Below are 23,651 nucleotides of genomic sequence, written 5' to 3'. Positions count from 1 at the left end.
TATAACATATTTCTAAGACTGTAAGATTACATTTCTCAACATGTCTTTTTCCTGTTGCAGGGCAAATACTGCCTTGCTTAATATTACCACTTTCACTTTCCTTCTGCACCATGTTGTAATGATCATTGTACCTCATTCTTCCTGGTCCCCACACAGTGAAGGAATGATCCATGTGCCCAAATGCTCATGAGAAAAAAACCTCTGATACTCACTTTTAGCATAAAGCATCTTGGATTTCAACTGTGAAAGTCAGATTTAGGTCTTGACAAGGCTGCTCAGCTGTTTGCATTGTGTATATAATTTTCAGTTTCACTGCCCTACAAAGATAAGACAATTATTTCACTGTGAGTTTTTAATCATATACATAAAAACATTAACCATAGTCACTCAGTATCTTTGTTCTTTTTCCTTCCTTATCTTCTGCCTACCTCTTTGCCTTTTACCCCTTTTTCCTTCCTTCCTTCCTTCCTTCCTTCCTTCCTTCCTTCCTTCCTTCCTTCCCACCTTCGTTCTTTCCTTCCATCCTTCCTTTTTTCCTCTGCTCCTTTCTTTCTCTTTCCCATCTATGCTCTCCTCCATTCTCTCCTTCCTTCCATTCTTTTCACAAGAAGCTCAGGTAAGCTATTCTGCTCTAGACTGTGACACCAGGTCTTTAATCTGCCTTTTCATAATTTTTTCCTCCAAAGTGGGTCACCAATATAACAATTCAGGATCAATGATTGTTTCAGATAATCTCAGTTCAATGTTTTGAACTCAGGTAGATAAAGAACAGGTAACCAGCTTTATTACCTGTCCAGCTGGATCCAGAAGGAGAGAAGATAATTACACAAACAGAACTAACAAAGTTACAGAATTCAAAGACTTGTTTTATATAAAATTTTCTTATGTTCCACGCTGAAGGTTTATTCCATATAAAACATGAATAATTTAGTCTTGTTCTCTCTGTAAAAAACATTTCTGACTTCCATTTCATGGTAGACCATGTAGCCTAAAAAAATCCTTAGGTTGCTATATAACAAAGTAAAATACATAAACTTCCTCTCAAATGCATATGTTTAAAAGAAAGTAAGAAAATTTGAAAGTAGATGAAAAGCAATTGGAGATGAAAAAAGACTGTTAAATAGGCCTGAATCTATGGCTGTAATGGGAACATTTATCAGTTTTACAACAAAGGGCTTTGCATTTTAAATGATCATACAAATTAAGGACACAACAGTTGGATACTCACAAGAGTAGGAGCAGAATTAAGACACACAGATCCCACAGCACCAGGAATCTTGAGGGGACATAACTTTAGTAAAGGAGTAGATAAGAAACACATACGTGTGTGTGTGTGCGCATGTGTACACACCCACACCCACACACACACATTTTGTCCTGAACTAGATTTAGGAAGACTAAAACAAGTTTCCTTTATGTAGGTTTAATTCGGAACTTACAATATGTGCTGTGGGGAATGTGCAAGTGGATAAATTAATATAAAGTTTTGTTAGGATGGCCTTCAAGAATCCCACAAAAATAGCTCTGTTGATCATGAGTTCACAATCAAAAATGATTAAACATGAGGAGAATCAACAGAATTATATATAAGAATTTTGAAAAATGAGGTTTTCAGATATAAATTACAATGATTATGCTTCAAATGGTTAAAGAAACAAAAATAGGAGTTAACAATACATGTAAAAAGAGCATTAACCTATCATGTTTATTTGAATGAAACAAAACCATAGCTTTAAGAAATTTTAAAAGTATAGTAACTAATTAAAAAAATAGATTACACAAGATTGACACAACTGAGTTGACAATTTATAAAATGAAGCTGAAGTGGCAGAGCTTAACCTAAAAGCAGTCCAATTTGAAAGACAATAGAATATAAAATGGGTGAAAAATAAAGGCAATTGAATAAGGAAAGTCCAATATACACCAAACTGGATTTGCATAAAAAATATAGAAAATGGGGAAAGGGAAAAAAATACTCAAAGGGATCATGTCTGAATTATCTTCAGATTCAAAATGCTGAAATAATCATAGGCAGAATAACCTTTCAAAAAATCTATACACTTTTGTTAACACTCCAACATTCCGAGGAAAAAAAAGAGTAACGGTATAATTCTCAACAACAACAATAGGTGGGGCAGCCCGGGTGGCTCAGTGGTTTAGCGCCGACGCCAGCTATCACCTGGGCCTGATCCTGGAGACCTGGGATTGAGTCCCGCATTGGGATCCCTGCATGGAGCCTGTTTCTCCCTCTGCCTGTGTCTCCGCCTCTCTCTCTCTCTCTCTCTCTCTCTCTCTCTCTCTCTCTGTCTCTCATGAATAAATAAATAAAATCTTAAAAAGAAAACCAATAGATAACAGAAAGTTGTGGAAATATACATATATATGTATATAGTGTTCTTTGTGTTTTTTTATACATTTATTTTTTATTGGTGTTCAATTTGCCAACATATAGAATAACACCCAGTGCTCATCCCGTCAAGTGCTCACCTCAGTGCCCGTCACCCAGTCACCCCCACCCCCCGCCCACCTAACCCTTCCACCACCCCTAGTTCATTTCCCAGAGTTAGGAGTCTTTCATGTTATGTCTCTCTTTCTGATATTTCAGTGTTCTTTATTTGTATGATCATTTAAAATGCAAAAAATATTATATGCTGTACATATTATATGTTAATGCATACTTATTATATGTTATATATAATGTATATATTATATACATTATAAGTATATAATGTATATATACATATAATGTATATATTATATATAACATTCAATTACTATATGTAAAAAACACTTGTTGATATTCAAATCTTACCCAGCTAAATTTTCACTACTAAAAACCTGTTTGGAATAATAAAATAAATATTTATATTTTAAAGCACGAATGAGTTAAGGAGGAAGAGTCAAAATCTAAGAGAAGGTTAAAAAAAAAAAAAAGAAAGGAAAACCCAGAATTTAAAGCTTCTTCTACTCTGAGGACTTTGCCAATCCTGAAAAGAAGTCAGTAGGAAATGGAGTAAAAATTTGGCAATTTCCTGACAAGAGAAGATAAAAATTAAAGATCCATGATCCTTTGATGGCTGAGGGTCTTCCTCTGTGACCTCCTCCACAGAGTTATAGGGTTGAGGATAGTTTAGTCAGTTCTTCCCCACAGATGCATCCATATAAATTTCACCAAAGAAGATTCTCCTCACACAGTTTTCTTAACCTTCTTTTCCTAGAGTTTCTTTATTTAGATTCCCCAAGAGCCTTTGATCTCTCCTGCCCTTACATTATAGACAATGCTGCAGTAAGCCTTTTACAATATATTCTCTTGGGAAATAGACCATAGGGCCTCTTGGGCCCAAGTGCTTAACAAGGACACCAACTCCTGTGATGGGGAGTGGGGACCATAGTGGAGTTAGAGTTCATAAAACCAGCCTCAGAGATGCCAGTTCATGCTTTCTTTCTCCAGCAGCTAGAAACAGCAGCAGCGCAGCCTTCTAAAACTGGTGAGTTTCAAGCTGGACTCAGCAGGATGATTGTGAGGAAGGAGATAATGAGGAGGGGAGAAGAGTCCAGAAGCCTAGTATGTAAAGGAAAAGGAACTCTTTCAATAGGGCCTGGTGTACATGCTGACGCTGCCAAGATGCTTAGATCAAGTAAAAGGCTGAGTGGCAGGGACCGACCTATGCTGTGATTTCATCAGAGATGGGGCTGAGTCATTTTGTGTCCATCCAGGGTTTGCAAACTTCTGTAGACTTAAAGACCCCCACCCATATCATGGCTGGGAGACCAAGGCCCTGTGACTGGCTGGATCAGATTCTTCCTTTCTGCGCTAGTCTGCACTATGAGCCAAGGTGATTGGTCTGTTATCTTATATGGGTATGGGTCTTCTGTCATATTTTATTTATTCAAGGCTTATCTGACCTTTCCAGACTGTCAATCATTGCCAGAGACCATGTTTGTTCAATAGCACTTAGAACAAGGTTAGCCCTTTGTAAATGTCAGTCCCCCAGTACAAATGAATGGAACTGGATACTAAATATCAGAGCAATGCTCCAGATGGCCAATGAGTCCTCATTTCTCAGATTAGTCCTCAGTTTCCCTAAGGAGAATACAGACAGAGAGGAAGAATGGTCCCAGCTCTTGAGGAATTTACTAAAACTAAGCTGAAAATATGTAACCACCTGGGAGAAAATATCAGTGTTATAGGAGGTCTGAAACTGGTTCTTCTCTGTATCAGTTAAAAGATCCTTGGTAACATTCTGGACTCCAGTCTCTCTGCCCACTCATCTTTTCTCACCATGCCTCAGATATATCCTTCTTCTCTACCTGCATGGCCTTCCTTCAGATCTTCATCATTTTTCCTTTGGACTCCTCAGAACTCTCCAGAAGCCTCCCTCCCCTCCATGTGATTCTCTGTGTTCCATCTACAGCACATCACTTCCCCATTAAAATCCTCTGTGCTTCCCTTATAGTGCATATGATCATGCCTACTCTCAGGGTGACCTCACATGACTTAACCATGTCTGGTGACAGTCGAGTCTCCTTCCTGCTTCCCCAAAGAACTAGGATCTACCATCCCCTAGCACCCCATCATACTGAACATCCACATAGAAGTTTCTTTTTTACCATTGCCTACAAAGAGAGTCCCCTCCTCCTGATGAATGTGGCCTCATTTTTGTATCCTTCTCTGATATTCTCAGCTTATCATGTCTCTGGGCCTAACAGGACCTCTGTTTTTGTTGTTGTTGTTGTTTTGTAGGGTTTTTTTTTTGTTTGTTTTTTTGTTGTTGTTTTTGTTTTGTTTTGTTTGATTTTCTTTTTTTATTTTTTTATTGGAGTTCAATTTGCCAACATATAGCATAACACCCAGTGCTCATCCCATCAAGTGCCCCCCTCAGTGCCCGTCACCCAGTCACCCCCACCCCCCGCCCACCTCCCTTTCCACCACCCCTTGTTCGTTTCCCAGAGTTAGGAGCTCATGTTCTGTCTCCCTTTCTGATATTTCCCACTCATTTTTCTCCTTTCCCCTTTATTTCCTTTTACTATTTTTTATATTCCTCAAATGAATGAGACCATATAATGTTTGTCCTTCTCTGATTGACTTATATCACTCAGCATAATACCCCACAGGACTTCTGGAAATCATAGCCTTTGTCTCTCTGCAGCAACACCTAAAGTTAAATATCATTTATCTATTTCATAAATGAGGAGTGTATATATCATAGAGTGTAATAGTTCTCAGGGCCTTTAATGAGTATAAGAGCCAGGTTTCATTTCTGTCTGAAGCCAACTTCTCAACCATATCACATTGTTTTGTTCATCTGCACATTTGTCTCTTTCCTACTGTTTCTAAGATGATCTTTATTACCACAACCGTATTGTGTCTTCCTCTATTAATTAGGATACCAATTTTTGCTTAATGTACGCTATACATTTGTATGCTTAACATTAAGACCAGGTACAGGGAAGGCACCAACTCTTTTGTTTATTCGGTAGATCCGGTCATTCTCAGGATATAGAAGAACTTATGGAAAGGACGCAGCTTTTCCAAAAAAGTGGATATTTTTTTTTAAGGTACCCAGTGGATATGTTTTCTATCTTATTTCTCTATTTCATACTAAGAGTCATTTTCCTGATTACATATGTAAATGCATAAGAGATCTATCTCTACCGCATTTTTAACCCATGAGTCTTTGGTTTGCTTGGAAATCTACAAAGGTAGAAAGGTGTGTGTGTGTGTGTGTGTGTGTGTGTGTGTGTGTGTGTGTGAATAATCTGTATTTGTAAAACCTGGGATATTAAAAATGAAAGTCCTTGAATCAAATCAATACCTTCATTATCTTCTCTGGCAGTAGCCTCATACCTTCTCATGCACACATCACTCTCCTAGAGGAGACTTGTCAATGGGACAGGTGAGTAGGATCAGTGATTCCCAACTATACTAATTATTTGCCTCCTGGGCTCCTTCTCTTACTTAGTCTGCCATGACTCCCCAGCTCTTTTCTGCTTCTTTGGCTATGACAGTCTTTACTGTCATCCTTCTTAGTACTTGGCCATTCATTTCTTTGTTTAGCAGTGAGGGGGAAAAAGATAGTACCCACCACCACCACCCACCAAAGAAACCCTGGAAATTCATCAAAGCAGATTATAGATTATAGATTCCACATACTAGGATAATTGGATCTGAGCCACAAGGAATCACAGACAATCCTGCTTACCAGGTAAAAAATTCCTACCTACATAGGTTTACATGCCAGAACTGACTTATTATCTAGCTTCCATTTTACCTTTGGTCAACCTCAACTATTTTGAATACTTTTCCTAAAGGTATCTAGCTCTATTTCTCAGTGATGTCTCTTATATGACAGTGATGATTCCATTAGCATTGCTTTTTAAAATTAATTTTATGGGACGCCTGGGCGGCTCAGTGGTTGAGCATCATTGATTTGGCTCAGGTCATGATCCCGGTGTCTGGGGATGGAGTCCCACATCAGGCTTCCTGTGAGAAGCCTGCTTCTCCCTCTGCCTGTGTCTCTGCCTCTCTCTGTGTGTCTCTCATGAATTAAATAAATAAAATCTTTAATAAAAATTATTTTGTTTATTTCAGTATACTTGACACAATGTCACATTAGTTTCAAGTGTACAAAATGATTCCACAAGTTTCACATTAGGCTATATTCACTGCCTCTTTACCTTATTTCTTTTTAATCTTCATTTTGAGACTTGAACTTCCTATTGAACTCCAGGCATATTATATTTTGAACGATTGCTTGAAAACTCTACTTGTATATTTTACAAATATCTCCTGCATAATACTTCAAATGTAAATTCATATGCTTACTCTGTAAACCCTTTCCTTTTTAATTCCCTTTTCCTAATTTCAGGAAAGATTTCATTCTTTCTGTCACTCAAGTTCAAAAACATAAAGTCATCTCTAACACTGTGATGTGAAATTCAAGACCCTGCTTTATTCAATTTTCTTCTATCACTTGGCCCAATATGAGCAGCAAGTACATTTTTGGGCAATTTTTGAGTAATGAATCCTCAAATGTTTTTCTTTACTCATCCCCTACATGTAATTCTTACTGATTCTGATTTTGAAATGTCTGTCTAATCCATTGCTTCCTGTCCATCCTGAAACAAGGAATGGCTCTTGGTATAAAGGAAAGACCACTGTTCCAGGAGCAGGTAGATGTTTGATACAGTCAACAACACAAGACAATTCAGAGGACTCTACCAACTCAGTCAGAGAATAGAGCAGGAAGTGGCCTCCAAAACGATTCAAAGGTTTACATGCATTACAGTTTTTGGCAGAGTAAACTGTTTAAGCCTGGACTCCCTCAGAGTGGGAAAGGAAAGGGTTAACAGTGCCTCAGTCAAGGAAGGCCCCATGATTAGAGTGGCTCAACTTTGGATGGAATTCTTGTGACTGGTTACTTTGTTGCCTGACTATAGCAAGGGATTCCAAAATCCTTCTAGAGTCCTACAAGCCAAGGAACCCACATGAGGGAGGTGAAGATAACACCACTCTACTCAATCCTCCAGACATAGAACAGTAGCTATTTTTAGGCCTAAACCCTTCATATTGCTGTGGCCTCCAGGCCTCTCTCAACTTCCTGCCCAGGCTAACAGGATATTTATCCTTCCTTCTAAATTTCAAAATGTATTTTTCTTTTGGACCCCCTCAAAGACTTGTTTTTTACTTAAAAATAGTCATTTTTAAGTCATTTTAAAAAATAGTCATATAAATTTTTTAGTTTTTACTTAAATTCCAAATAGTTAACATACAGTATTATATTACTTTCAGGTTTATGCTACAGTGTTTCAACAATTCCATATTTCACCCAGTGTTCATCACAAGTATATTCCTTAATCTCCATCACCTATTTAATCCAGCACTTGACAATTTTTAAACCCTCCTAGTGTACCCCTCAGTACTGACTGCCTCTGTCACCAGAATATAAAATGCAGGCTCATCTAAAAGGGCCAAATGAACAAAAATACTCTTTAAACTTCCAAAGAAAAACAACAGCAAATAATCCAGTAAGAAAGAGATAAACATTATGCCCCAAAGTGAAATCCCCTTGAGGCTGGAGGAAATTATTGCTGTTGGGTGCAGTCAAGGATGTTGTACCTCTAATCCAATTATTTCCTGAATAAAAATATCTATGGAGTAGGGAGCTGAAGTCAGACCATGTCCATATCTATGGAGTAGGGGGCTTGGTTTTTCTAGGACCTTCACACAATCCGCTAAACATAGCTATTCCTTCTAAACTCTGAGGGAAGGTAGGGTCAGTTAATTGTGCTTGTTGAAGCTAAATAATGTGTAGAGACTGAAAACAGAGACTCTACAGTCAGACTCTTGTCACAGTCCTGGTCTCACCACTTACTGGTTATCAAATTTTGATTAAACTCTTCTGTCCCCCTTTTCCTGTACACTTTCATTATTTGTGAAATTAAGATAACTATTAATTACTCATAAAGGGTTTTTTGTAAAGGAGGAAATAAGGTAATAATTATAAAGCATTCAACTTAGAACTGGCACATAGTAAGTGTTTGGTTAAATATCAGCAATGATTGATGATGATGATGATGACAACGATGGCAATAATAATGATGATTTGAAAATTTCATTAAACAGGTTTAGTGCCCCCAATGGAAACCCGAGTTTTGCTATATCTAGAACACATAGTCTATTAAAATATATTTTGTCCTATATTTTTAGAAACTCTGTATTTCCAGCATGATCAGGATACTTTACATGGCTTCATCCAGCAACTACTCCACTGCTCCAGTCTCTGAATTCCTCCTCATCTGCTTCCCTAACTACCAGAGTTGGCAGCACTGGCTGTCCCTGCCTCTCAGCCTCCTCTTCCTCCTGGCCATGGGGGCCAACGCCACCCTCTTGATCACTATCCGGCTGGAGGCCTCTCTGCACGAGCCCATGTACTACCTGCTCAGCCTCCTCTCCCTGCTGGACATTGTGCTCTGCCTCACTGTCATCCCCAAGGTCCTGGCCATCTTCTGGTTTGATCTCAGGTCCATCAGCTTCTCAGCCTGCTTCCTTCAGATGTTCATCATGAACAGTTTTTTGACCATGGAGTCCTGCACATTCATGGTCATGGCCTATGACCGCTATGTGGCCATCTGCCACCCACTGAGGTACCCATCCATCATCACTGACCAATTTGTGGTTAGAGCTGCCATATTTATTGTGGCCAGGAATAGTATCTTTTCTCTTCCTGTTCCTGCTCTTTCCTCCAGGCTTAGATACTGTGCAGAAAACATTATCAAGAACTGCATCTGCACCAACCTGTCTGTCTCCAAACTCTCCTGTGATGACATCACCTTCAATCGGCTCTACCAGTTTGTGGCAGGCTGGACCCTACTGGGCTCTGACCTCATCCTTATTGTTTTGTCCTACTCCTTCATCCTGAAAGCTGTGCTAAGGATCAAGGCTGAGGGTGCTACAGCCAAGGCCCTAAGCACATGTGGTTCCCACTTCATCCTCATCCTCTTCTTCAGCACAGTCCTGTTGGTTCTGGTCATCACTAACCTAGCCAGGAAGAGAATTCCCCCAGATGTCCCCATCCTACTCAACATCCTGCACCACCTCATCCCCCCAGCTCTGAACCCCATCGTTTACGGTGTGAGAACTAAGGAGATCAACCAAGGAATCCAGAAGCTGCTGAGAAGGTTGTAAGAGGTAAAAGGATCATATCCACCTTTGGAATTATTAATAAAAGTCGGGAATTACTTTTATATTGGAAAGTAAATTTTACTTTTTAATCCCAGAATGAGTTCTGACTCTTTTATCTCAGACAACAATGAAAACATTCTGTGATTCCTTGTTTCCTATTGCTTCAAAGGAAATCTTCCTTTCCTGGATTTTGTGGTCACTTGGGAATTTGCCTTGACTGACTCCTTATCTGAGAGTCCTGCCAAACCTTAGCCAGATGGAGCTCAATTGGAGTGGGAGTATTTGGCCACTAAAGAAGTAAACTTTATACTTAAAGAGATGTCTGCCCTCTGATTTGCAAAGAGCATAGATCCCTCTCCTGCCTCCTCTTTCAGACATGACTTTTGTGTCATGAGGAGTTGGTTAGGCAGAAGTATATATGTTACCCCAGAACTTTGGCTTGGGTCAAGTGCTTTACTCTGGACAATCCCCATACACTCACGGCAGATGTGCCATCTTCTGGGTCCTCAGATCCTCATAGAGCCTGTTAGGATTTTCCATCTGTACAGTCTTATCTGGATGGCTCTTTCTCTTTTCTTTCTTTCTTTCTTTCTTTCTTTCTTTCTTTCTTTTTCTTTCTTTCTTTTCTTTATACTAAGATTCTTCAGTTTTGTTTTTGTTGTTGTTTATTAAGAAGATTGACACTTTTTTTAGGGCTTTTGCAGGGAAGGAGGAGGAGTTGTACTATATAATGTGTTATGTGTCCTTTTCTTCATTATCTTCAGCCTCATGACCCTGTAATCCTCACTTTATCCCATATGCCTCCTATAAGGAACTTAGAACTTCCCATCACATCACAGGCACACCTCTCCCTGACTCTAACATGTCCACTAAGCCCCCATTCTGGGCTGTGGCTGGTGTAGCTGTTGACAGTTTTCCAGGCATAGAAACTTTAGGGTTTGATTTTTCACAGATAAGTGCATTGAACTATCTTGCAATCCCCTCTTTAATTATGTCACACATTAGTTCTATGTTTCTGAGGATTATTTTCTAGTAGTAACTTAAGACTTCCCTTTTAAGAATTTGTGGTCCATCATTTTTCCAAACATCATTTGAATGACATTCCCAATTGGACTATCCTACTTTCTTTTGTAATGAAATTTGATTTTGATGAATGACTTGTATTGAAATTAATATTTCTACAGTATTTCTCCTTATGTATCATTTTATCTTTTATTTTTCCAGTTTTGTTGAGATATAATTAATATTTAACATTGTTTAAAATATACAACATGATGATTTGATATATGTATATTGCAAAATGATTACCATAATATGTTTAGTTAATATCCATCAATTCAGATGCTACAACTTTTTTCTTGTGATGAGAATTTTTTCTGGGGGGTGAGGGGAAGGAAGTCTTTCTTTGGCACTAGATACCTGGTACTTGTCTGTTTTTGGAGGGTGCTACATTTCTGCATGTGTTTTTGAAGTGTTGGGTTTTGAAAGACCCTTCTTAGGGTCTATTATGTCACATTTCATAACATTGATCTCATCAAAATATCCAGGAATTAAGTTGGCTGAGCTCTCTTTTTCTTTTATGTCTTCCAATTTCTCCTTTCCACAGAGTTACTTTTAATTGAATACCTACTATATGCCAGACACTTCTTATACATTCTTACTTTACCTATACATTTGCCCTGAGAAGTTTTTCTGTTGGCCCTAGATGAAGAAACTAAAGCTCATAGAAGTCAAATGATTCTAAGATTACAGCAATTAAGCCAAGGTAAATCCATGTTGCTTGGATTCCTGAAGCCTGAACTTTTTCCACACTACCATTCTCAAGCTTGGCTGTGCGATAGCTTAACCTAGTAAGTTACAAAAAACTCTTGAGTTACATTCCAAATTTATCATATTCCCAGCCCAAGCTTAGTGTCTGGCACTTAATAAGCACATTAAAAATGTTAATTTGATGCCCATAAGTTTATGGCAGAAGTTAAGCTCAATATGGTTGCTGAGAAGAGACATGTCCTTGTTTCATGTGTCACCACATTTTTTAAAAATCACTTTGCTGGGGGATCCCTGGGTGGCGCAGCGGTTTGGCGCCTGCTTTTGGCCCAGGGCGCGATCCTGGAGACCCGGGATCGAATCCCACGTCGGGCTCCCGGTGCATGGAGCCTGCTTCTCCCTCTGCCTGTGTCTCTGCCTCTCTCTCTCTCTCTGTGACTATCATAAAAAAATAAAAATAAAAATAAAAATCACTTTGCTGGGATCCCTGGGTGGTGCAGCGGTTTAGCGCCTGCCTTTGGCCCAGGGCGTGATCCTGGAGACCCGGGATCGAATCCCACGTCGGGCTCCCGGTGCATGGAGCCTGCTTCTCCCTCTGCCTGTGTCTCTGCTTCTCTCTCTATCTGTGTGACTGTCATAAATAAATAAAAATTTAAAAAAATATATTAAAAAATCACTTTGCTAATTTTATGTAATTGCTTTATTTAAAAATTTTTTTAACTTAAAATTTGACCACCTTTACCCATTTCCACAACCTCTCTACCTTGTATCTTTGGCAACCACAAGTCTCTTTTCTGTATTTGTGAAGTCTTAAATTTTCTATTCTACATATAAGTGAGTTCATGCAGTATTTGTCTTTCTCTAATCTAGATAGATAGATGATAGATAGATAGATAGATAGATAGATAGATAGATAGATAGATATAGCCTCAGATGGGACTACAGTCCTGGCCAAAAATTGAATGTAATATAAGGAGACCCTGAAGAAGAAAACCAAACTAAGCCATGCCTTGACTTCTGACCCACAGAACTAAGCTCCAATTCAAAAAGCTAAAGAAAACAAAACAAATCCCAAAAACAAATCAGAAAATTAAACCCCAAAAAGTAGAAGATAAAAAAGAATACAAATACAAAAAACAATAAAACAAAAAAATATATAATAGAAAATATCAAAGCCAGAAGTTATGTTTTGAAAAATAATAAGATATAAACTTTTAGAAACATAAAACATAAATTTTAATTTTTTAAAAAATACATTTGAATTAGAGATATTTTAAATGTAATAAAACTACACTATGAATCCCTATGATAATTAATTTGACAGTTACATAATGTAAAAATTCCTTGGTAAATACAATTTTTCAAAGATGGCAAAAGACAAATAAAAAAATCTGTGTTATTCCATATCCATTAAAGATGATGAAAGCAAATTGAAAATTTTTCCATAGAAAAAACTCTGGGCCTAGATACCTTCATGGTGAAATATTCTAAAGAGTGAGAGAAGAAATACATAAATGCTTTCAGAAAATAGGAACAGAGAGAATATTTTCCAATATATTTTTGAGGTCATCATAAACCCAGCATCAAATACTGACAGGAATTACAAGAAAATTATAAACCACCATCTCTCATGAACATAGATATACAAATTTTAAATGAAATATTTGAAATTGAGTACTAAAACAACAAAAATTAATACATTATGAACAAGTAAGGTCTATTATGGGAATGAAAAGTCAACTTTAATCATTAAAAATTGATCTACATTTAATTCACCTCTTTAAACTTAAATAATGGATGGGGAAATATAAATTTCTCAGTAGATTCAAAAAAATCATGTAAAAAAATTCACCATCCATTGATAATGAAAATAATCCCAGGAATGTGCAAATAGAAGGGAATTGCCTTATCTCTTAAAGGTTATCTTCCCAAAATCTATAGCCAATATCATACTCAGTGCTGAAAATAGTAAATGCTGAGAAAAAAAAGGGGAAACATGTATAAAGATTGGAAAGGAAGAAGTAAATATGTCATTATTTTCAAATAATTTCATTCTTTGGATAGAAACATCCAAAATACCAATAAACAGAATATTTGAATTTATAAGTAAATTTAGTAAGTTTGCTACCTAGAAATTCGATACGCAAAAATCGATTACCAGTCCCAACTAGAAACAAACAAAAAATGGAAAATGAAATTCATAAATCAATACCATTTATAATTGCATCAAAATACCAAATACCTCAGAATAAAGACGTCCCAGGTGTCTGCACTGAAATTAGAATATGTTGGTGAGAAAAATAAATCAAGACTTAAAATAAATCAAAAAATATATCATGTTTGTGGACTAGAAGTTTCAGTAATGCAATTCTTTCCAAATTGGTATATAGATTCAATGCAATTCAAATAAAAATGTCAACAGATATTTTGGCAAGTTGATTTTCAATGCACAAGGTAATGCACAGAACCTAAAAAAGAAGACATATGTGATTACACACTTCAAGAATTTTTATGAAACTGCCTAAGTAAGATAGTGTGATATTGAAAAATAGACCAACTAACCAGAATGTGGAGTAGAAGAAAAAACAAATGTTATATTTCAATCTGATTTATGATAAATATGATATTGCAAGGAATCTATTTTTCAGTATATGATGCTAGAGAAATTAGATAACCGGATGATACTGATTTGTGTTCTGAAGGCCTTTTCCCTAGTTTTTTTTAATAATAAATTTATTTTTTATTGGTGTTCAATTTACCAACATACAGAATAATACCCAGTGCTCATCCCGTCAGGTGCCCCCCTCAGTGCCCGTCACCCCCATCCCCCGCCCTCCTCCCCTTCCACCACCCCTAGTTCGTTTCCCAGAGTTAGGAGTCTTTATGTTCTGTCTCCCTTTCTGATATTTCCCACACATTTCTTCTCCCTTCCCTATATTCCCTTTCACTATTTTTTATATTCCCCAAAAGAATGAGAACATACAATGTTTGTCCTTCTCCAATTGACTTACTTCACTCAGCATAATACCCTCCAGTTCCATCCACGTCGAAGCAAATGGTGGGTATTTGTCGTTTCTAATGGCTGAGTAATATTCCATTGTATACATAGACCACAGCTTCTTTATCCATTCATCTTTCGATGGACACCGAGGCTCCTTCCACAGTTTGGCTATTGTGGACATTGCTGCTAGAAACATCAGGGTGCAGGTGTCCCAGCGTTTCATTGCATCTGAATGTTTGGAGTAAATCCCCAACAGTGCAATTGCTGGGTCGTAGGGCAGGTCTATTTTTCACTCTTTGAGGAACCTCCACACAGTTTTCCAGAGAGGCTACACCAGTTCACATTACCACCAACAGTGTAAGAGGGTTCCCTTTTCTCCGCATCTTCTCCAGCATTTGTGGTTTCCTGCCTTGTTAATTTTCCCCATTCTCACTGGTGTGAGGTGGTATCTCATTGTGGTTTTGATTTGTATTTCCCTGATGGCAAGTGATGCAGAGCATTTTCTCACGTGCATGTTGGCCATGTCTATGTCTTCCTCTGTGAGATTTCTCTTCATGTCTTTTGCCCATTTCATGATGGGATTGTCGGTTTCTTTGGTGTTCAGTTGAATAAGTTCTTAATAGATCTTAGAAAGTAGCCCTTTATCTGATAGGTCATTTGCAAATATCTTCTCCCATCCTGTAGGTTGTCTTTTAGTTTTGTTGACTGTATCCTTTGCTGTGCAAAAGATTCTTATCTTGATGAAGTCCCAATAGATCATTTTTGCTTTTGTTTCTTTTGCCTTCATGGATGTATCTTGCTAGAAGTTATTGTGGGCGAGTTCAAAAAGGGTGTTGCCTGTGTTCTCCTCTAGGATTTTGATGGAATCTTGTCTCACATTTAGATCTTTCATCCATTTTGAGTTTATCTTTGTGTATGGTGCAAGAGAGTGGTCTAGTTTCATTCTTCTGCATGTGGATGTCCAATTTTCCAAGCACCATTTATTGCAGAGACTTTCTTTCTTCCAATGGATAGTCTTTCCTCCTTTATCGAATATTAGTTGACCATAAAGTTCAGGGTCCACTTCTGGGTTCTCTATTCTGTTCCATTGATCTATGTGTCTGTTTTTGTGCCACTACCACACTGTCTTGATGACCACAGCTTTGTAGTACAACCTGAAATCTGGCATTGTGATGCCCCCAGATATGGTTTTCTTTTTTAAAATTCCCCTGGCTATTCGGGGTCTTTTCTGATTCCACACAAATCTTAAAATAATTTGTGCTAACTCTCTGAAGAAAGTCCATGGTATTTTGATAGGGATTGCATTAATCGTGTATTTGCCCTGGGTAGCATTGCCATGTTCACAATATTAATTCTGCCATTCCATGCTCATGGAATATTTTTCCATCTCTTTGTGTCTTCCTCAGTTTCTTTCAGAAGTGTTCTATAGTTTTTAGGGTACAGATACTTTATCTCTTTGGTTAGGTTTATTCCTAGGTATCTTATGCTTTTGGGTGCAATTGTAAATGGGATTGACTCCTTAATTTCTCTTTCTTCAGTCTCATTTTAGTGTGTAGAAATGCCACTGATTTCTGGGCATTGATTTTGTATCCTGCCAGGCTACCAAATTGCTGTATGAGTTCTAGCAATCTTGGGGTGGGGGCTTTTGGGTTTTCTATGTAGAGTATCATGTCATCAACGAAGAGGAAGAGTTTGACTTCTTCTTTGCCAATTTGAATGCCTTTAATGTCTATTTGTTGTCTGATTGCTGAGGCTAGGACTTCTAGTACTATGTTGAATAGTAGTGGTGAGAGTGGACATCCCTGTCTTGTTCCTGATCTTAGGGGAAAGGCTCCGAGTGCTTCCCATTGAGAATGATATTTGCTGTGGGCTTTTCATAGATGGCTTTTAAGTTGTTGAGGAATGTTCCGTCTATCCCTACACTCTGAAGAGTTTTGATCAGGAATGGATGCTGTATTTTGTCAAATGCTTTCTCTGCATCTAATGAGAGGATCATATGGTTCTTGGTTTTTCTCTTGCTGATATGATGAATCATACTGAGTGTTTTATGAGTGTTGAACCAGCCTTAAGTCCCAGGAATAAATCCTACATGGTCATGGTGAATAATTTTCTTTATGTACTGTCAGAACTTATTGGCTAGTATCTTGTTGAGTATTTTTGCATCCATGTTCATCAGGGATATTGGTCTGTAATTCTCCTTTTTGGTTGGTGCCTTTGTCTGGTTTTGGAATTAAGGTGATGCTGGCCTCACAGAACAAATTTGGAAGTACTCCATCTCTTTCTATCTTTCCAAACAGCTTTAGTAGAATAGGTATGGTTTCTTCTTTAAAGGTTTGATAGAATTCCCCTGGGAAGCCATCTGGCCCTGGACTCTTGTGTCTTGGGAGGTTTTTGACGACTGCTTCAATTTACTCCCTGGTTATTGGCCTGTTCAGGTTTTCTATTTCTTCCTGCTCCAGTTTTGGTAGTTTGTGGCTTTCCAGGAATGCGTCCATTTCTTCTAGATTGCCTAATTTATTGGCGTAGAGCTGTTCATAATATGTTTTTAAAATCGTTTGTATTTCCTTGGTGTTGGTAGTGATCTCTCCTTTCTCATTCATGATTTTATTAATTTGAGTCTTCTCTCTCTTCTTTTTAATAAGGTTGGCTAATGGTTTATCTATCTTATTAATTCTTTCAAAGAACCAACTCCTGGTTTTATTGATCTGTTCCACAGTTGCTCTGGTCTCGATTTCGTTGAGTTCTGCTCAAATCTTTATTAAGTCTCTTCTTCTGGTGGGTGTAGGATCTATCTGCTGGTTTTTCTCTAGCTCCTTTAGGTGTAAGGTTAGCTTTTGTATTTGAGTTCTTTTCAGTTTTTGAATGGATGCTTGTATTGCGATGTATTTCCCCCTTAGGACTGCTTTTGTTGCATCCCAAAGATTTTGCATGGTTGTATCTTCATTCTCATTAGTTTCCATGAATCTTTTTAATTCTTCCTTAAACCTAGGAATAAACCTAACCAAAGAGGTAAAGGATCTATACCCTAAAAACTATAGAACACTTCTGAAAGAAAGTGAGGAAGACACAAAGAGATGGAAAAATATTCCATGCTCATGGAATGGCAGAATTAATATTGTGAAAATGTCTATGCTACCCAGGGCAATTTATACATTTAATGAAATCCCTATCAAAATACATTGGACTTACTTCAGAGAGTTAGCACAAATTATTTTAAGATTTGTGTGGAATCAGAAAAGACCCCGAATAGCCAGGGGAATTTTTAAAAAGAAAAGAAAACCATAGCTGAGGGCATCACAATGCCAGATTTCAGGTTGTACTACAAAACTGTTGTCACCAAGATAGTGTGGTACTGGCACAAAAACAGACACATAGATCAATGGAACAGAATAGAGGACCCAGAAGTGGACCCTGAACTTTAGGTCAGCTAATATTCAATAAAGGAGGAAAGACTATCCACTGGAGCAAAGACAGTGGATAAATGGTGCTTGGAAAATTGGACATCCACATGCAGAAGAATGAAACTAGACCACTCTCTTTCACCATACACACCCTACACAAAGATAAACTCAAAATGGATGAAAGATCTAAATGTGAGACAAGATTCCATCAAAATCCTAGAGGAGAACACAGGCAACACCCTTTTTGAACTCGGCCACAGTAACTTCTTGCAAGATACATCCAGGAAGGCAAGAGAAACAAAAGCAAAAATGAACTATTGGGACTTCATCAAGATAAGCTTTTGCACAGCAAAGGATACAGTCAACAAAGCTAAAGACAACCTACAGGATGGGAGAAGATATTTCCAAATGACCTATCAGATAAAGGGCTAGTTTCCAAGATCTATAAAGAACTTATTCAACTGAACACCAAAGAAACCGATAATCCCATCATGAAATGGGCAAAAGACATGAAGAGAAATCTCACAGAGGAAGACATAGACATGGCCAACATGCACGTGAGAAAATGCTCTACATCACTTGCCATCAGGGAAATACAAATCAAAACCACAATGAGATACCACCTCACACCAGTGAGAATGGGGAAAATTAACAAGGCAGGAAACCACAAATGCTGGAGAAGATGCGGAGAAAAGGGAACCCTCTTACACTGTTGGTGGTAATGTGAACTGGTGCAGCCACTCTGAAGTAATGTGTGGAGGTTCCTCAGAGAGTTAAAAATAGACCTGCCCTATGACCCAGCAATTGCACTGCTGGGGATTTACCCCAAAGATACAGATGCAATGAAACGCTGGGACACCTGCACCCTGATGTTTCTAGCAGCCATGTCCACAATAGCCAAACTGTGGAAGGAGCCTCGGTGTCCATCGAAAGATGAATGGATAAAGAAGCTGTGGTCTATGTATACAATGGAATATTACTCAGCCATTAGAAATGACAAATACCCACCTTTTGCTTCGACGTGGATGGAACTGGAGGGTATTATGCTGAGTGAAATAAGTCAATCAGAGAAGCACAAACATTATATGTTCTCATTCATTTGGGGAATATAAATAATAGTGAATGGGAATTGAAGGGAAGGGAGAAGAAATGTGTGGGAAATATCAGAAAGGGAGACAGAACATAAAGACCCCTAAATCTGGGAAACGAACTAGGGGTGGTGGAAGGGGAGGAATGCGGGGGCTGGGGGAGGAATGTGGGCACTGAGGTGGGCACTTGACGGGATGAGCACTGGGTGTTATTCTGTATGTTGGCCAATTGAACACCAATAAAAATAAATTCATTATTAAAAATAAAAATAAAAATATAAGAAAAAATTTAAAAAGTGGGGGAGGTTGTGGTGGGGAAGACAGAATATAGTCCACAGAGTGGATCAAGATGGTCATCATCTTGGTTCTGAGTGTATTTTGGTCTGTATGTTAGAAGGTACTAAATTCCAAATTTATATAATGTAAAATTTATGGTAAAAAACAACAGCAACAACAAAAACAAAAACAAGAAGACAAGAAGGGGGGCAGCATAGGAAGGAAGAGAGAATATAATCTCACAGAGTGGACCAACACAGTGCTCCACTTGGTTCTGAGTGTATTTTGGTCCATATGTTAGAAGGTACTAAATTCCAAAACTACAAAACAAAAAAACAAAAATCCCCAAAATTTATATATCTACAAAAATTAAATTGAATATGTTGAAAGGAAGCCAAAATGAAGACTATATCTATGACATGTAATTGTAAAAATTTGAAAGTCAAAGAGAAAAAAAATAAATTGAAGAGTTGGTAAATATTGTAGTTAAGATAGGAAAGAAAAGAATATTGGAAATTTCTTTTTTTTATAAATTAATTTTTATTGGTGTTCAATTTACCAACATACAGAATAACACTCAGTGCTCATCCCGTCAAGTGTCCCCCTCAGTGCCCGTCACCCATTCACCCCCACCCCCCGCCCTCCTCCCCCTCCACCACCCCTAGTTCATTTCCCAGAGTTAGAAGTCTTTATGTTCTGTCTCCCTTTCTGATATTTCTCACACATTTCTTCTCCCTTCCCTTATATTCCCTTTCACTATTATTCATATTCCCCAAATGAATGAGAACATACACTGTTTGTCCTTCTCCGGTTACTGTGGCCAGGTTCAAAAAGGGTGTTGCCTGAGTTCTCCTCTGGGATTTTGATGGAATCTTGTCTCACATTTAGATATTTCATCTATTTTGAGTTTATCTTTGTGTATGGTGCAAGAGAGTGGTCCAGTTTCATTCTTCTGCATGTGGATGTCCAATTTTCCCAGCACCATTTATTGAAAAGACTGTCTTTCAGTGGATCGTCTTTCCTCCTTTATCGTATATTAGTTGAGCATAAAGTTCAGGGTCCACTTCTGGGTTCTCTGTTCTGTTCCATTGATCTATGTGTCTGTTTTTGTGCCAGTACCACACTGTCTTGATGAACACAGCTTTGTAGTACAACCTGAAATCTGGCATTGTGATGCCCCCAGATATGGTTTTCTTTTTTTAAAATTCCCTGGCTGTTTGGGGTCTTTTCTGATTCCACACAAATCTTAAAATAATTTGTTCTAAGTCTCTGAAGAAAGTCCATGGTATTTTGATAGGGATTGCATTATACGTGTAAATTGCCCTGGGTAACATTGACATTTTCACAATATTACTTCTGCCAATCCATGAGCATGGAATATTTTTCCATCTCTTTGTGTCTTCCTCACTTTCTTTCAGAAGTGTTCTATAGTTTTTAGGGTATATTTTGAGAACCATTTGAATGGTAAATGGTTCTCCAACCTTTTATTTTCAGGTTGTAGGTGTCCTTCTGTCTAAAATGAGTCTCTTGTAGACAGCAAATAGATGGGTCCTGCTTTTTTATCCAGTCTGAAACCCTGCGCCTTTTGATGGGGTCATTAAGCCCATTCACGTTCAGAGTTACTATTGACAGATATGAGTTTAGTGTCATCATGATATCTATTTAGTCCTTGTTTTTGTGGATTGTTCCACTGAACTTCTTCTTAAAGGGGAGTTTTAAGAGTCCCCCTTAAAATTTCTTGCAGAGCTGGTTTGGAGGTCACATATTCTTTCAGTTCCTGCCTGTCTTGGAAGCTCTTTATCTCTCCTTCCATTTTGAATGAGAGCCTTGCTGGATAAAGTATTCTTGGTTGCATGTTCTTCTCATTTAGGACCCTGAATATATCCTGCCAGCCCTTTCTGGCCTGCCACGTCTCTGTGGAGAGGTCTGGTGTTACCCTAATGAATATTGGAAATTTCTAACCTGAAAGATAAATCATAGAAGAAAAAAACCTCATGTTCTATGTACTATTTTCCCTCAGTCCTGGAGTTTATCAGTGCTGTTTGTTCAGAAAACTTGCTGTTCCCCTGCTCTTCCAGCTAGTCTTCTGAGGGAGGGACTTTCTGCACTTATTCTCAGGTGTCTCTGCCTAAGCAAAGATGCCCAGCCCCTTGCCAGGTGGCTAGGTTCATTGTGAAGCTGGATGCCCTGTGAGGCCTTTTTTCCCTGGAGTCCATGCCTTTCCAGGTTCAAAGGAGAAAAAAAATGGTGACAGCTTCCAGGATATACAGAACTGCAGTCTCAGTGAATACTAGCTCCGATCCTCCTGGGAGCTGGTAAGGGGTCACTGATTCATACAATGTGAAGGACACCAGGTGGTGGGAGAGTTTTCATCATCTTCTTCACTCACAATCTCCACTTCCCCAAGAAGGAACAGAGGATAGCCTACTTTTCTCCACTGCCAGGCTGTGGGGCATGCATCTGTTTGAGTGTGCACCTGTCCTGCCTCTCCCAGATGCCCTTGGAGGGTTCCTGCATTCCAGTCCTTTACTGGGACCTAGGATGGCATTGGTATCCAAATCCAACTGCAGTTTGTGTTTACGGCACAAGTTGTTTTCTCTGAGGCACCCCTGTTCTTACTATGTCTCCAGGAATATTGAAACCTTACTGCCTCTCTTGTGATTTTGCCACATTTCACCCCTAAACACTTTTCAGGCAGGGAAGACTCTCTCAGGGCCAGATTTCTAAAGGTCCTGATTGTGTGCTATATTGTTTTCCTGAAGCCAGCTTATAAAGGCTCCTTCTCCCAGCTGTTTATCTTTGGATACTTCCCCTCCATTTCTCTTCTCTGCACTCCTACCTTGTAAGAAGAAATAACTTTTCTCTCTGTAGCATTCCAGATGTTCTTTCTTTATATCTCAGGTTGAATTCAGAGGTGTTCAGGATGGTTTGAAAGTTATCTAGCTAAATTTAGGGGCCCAGATGAAATGAGGACCCCTACTCTTCTGCCATCTTGCTTCCTAATTCTAAATACTTTTAAGTACTATTGTATTATACTTCTGCTTTAGTCCCTACTAACTTTCTAAACCAACTTGACACAACTTTACCAGAGACATCACTCCTTATGTTCTTGTCCTCACCACATGTCCATGGTCACTGCTCCACTATAGGCTATGTTATATGTATGTGACTCAACCTTACTGACTAAACTTGCCATAAATTGGCTTTATTTGACAGGATTAGCTCTGTTGTTAAATTTCTATAAGACCATTTTGGAATCTGAAATCTAAGAGAATTAGTTCATGAAAGGAAACTGAAAGGTTAAATAGAAAATTTTGTGCCATAATTGTCACATATAACATGTTATATGTTCTTGTGACAAGTTCTGTCACAGGTTCTGTCCACAAGTTATGTGAATTGTCCATTCAGGTGACAAAAGGAGTTAAGTAAAATTTTGTAAAAGGAGATGGCTAGAGGGATGCTTGGATGACTCAGTGGTTAAGTTCAGGTCATGATCCTGGGATCAAGTCCTGCATCAAGTTCCCCACAGGGAGCCTGCTTCTCCTTCTGCCTATCTCTGCCTCCTTCTGTGTGTCTCTCATAAATAAATAAATAAAATCTTAAAAAAAATAAAGAAATAAAGTAGCTAGAAATATAACCTCGGGCAGCCAGGGTGGCCCAGCTGTTTAGCACTGCCTTCAGCCCAGGGCGTGATCCTGGAGACCCAGGATTGAGTCCCACATTCAGCTCCCTGCATGGAGCTTGCTTCTCCCTCTGCCTGTGTCTCTGCCTCTCTCTCTCCTCTCTCTCTCTCGCTCTCTCTCTCGTCTCTCATGAATAAATAAATAAATAAATATTTTTAAAAAAGAAAGATAACCTCATTTCCTTAGCAAATAATGTCTAAAATTAATATTATTATCTTATGTCTAGCCCCTGGTATTTCTTATGCAATTCGTTTTTTTTCTTGGAGTTCAATTTGCCAACATATAGCATAACACCCAGTGCTCATCTCATCAAGTGTCCTCCTCAGTGCCCATAACTCTTAGTGAACCACATACCTCAATACCTATAGAGGTAAAAATTGAATCCAATGAGACTTCAATAATACCTCAAATATCTTTCCAGCATGCATGCAGGGATCTTATGTAACATAAATTGCTTCTAGCACCATTATTTAAGCAATGGCCACCAGGATGAATCAGAACAGAAGTGTGATAGTAGACAGATTCAAGTGATGGTCCAAAGAATTAGAAAGATATTGCCATAACTTCTATTCATCATTATTTGAAAAACATTTCTCAAGTTTTTAATTCCCTGACACTTTGGTCCTACCCCAACCAGGAGTCTATCATGCTTCCACAGCCAGAAGGCACTTCCAAGCAGAATCCCAGGTATCTGCAGAACTGTATTAGTGTGTAGTTAAAGTGCAGAAGGGACATGGGAGGGCACTCATT

The 23,651-nt window shown here is 38.4% G+C and overlaps 1 protein-coding gene across 1 annotated transcript; it reads left to right on the top strand.

Moving 5' to 3' along the window:
- The first annotated feature begins 8,728 nt into the window (after positions 1-8,728).
- On the top strand, positions 8,729-9,688 carry LOC129505080 (olfactory receptor 56A4). Its single transcript, XM_055318017.1, has one exon. The coding sequence runs from the start codon at positions 8,729-8,731 to the stop codon at positions 9,686-9,688; it is 960 nt and encodes a 319-aa protein (XP_055173992.1).
- Positions 9,689-23,651: the final 13,963 nt, after the last annotated feature.

The sequence above is a fragment of the Nyctereutes procyonoides genome, unplaced genomic scaffold (genome assembly GCF_905146905.1).
Source record: "Nyctereutes procyonoides isolate TBG_1078 unplaced genomic scaffold, NYPRO_anot_genome, whole genome shotgun sequence".
In the NCBI taxonomy this organism is placed as follows: domain Eukaryota; kingdom Metazoa; phylum Chordata; class Mammalia; order Carnivora; family Canidae; genus Nyctereutes; species Nyctereutes procyonoides.
This window is presented reverse-complemented; position numbering and strand designations above follow the sequence as displayed.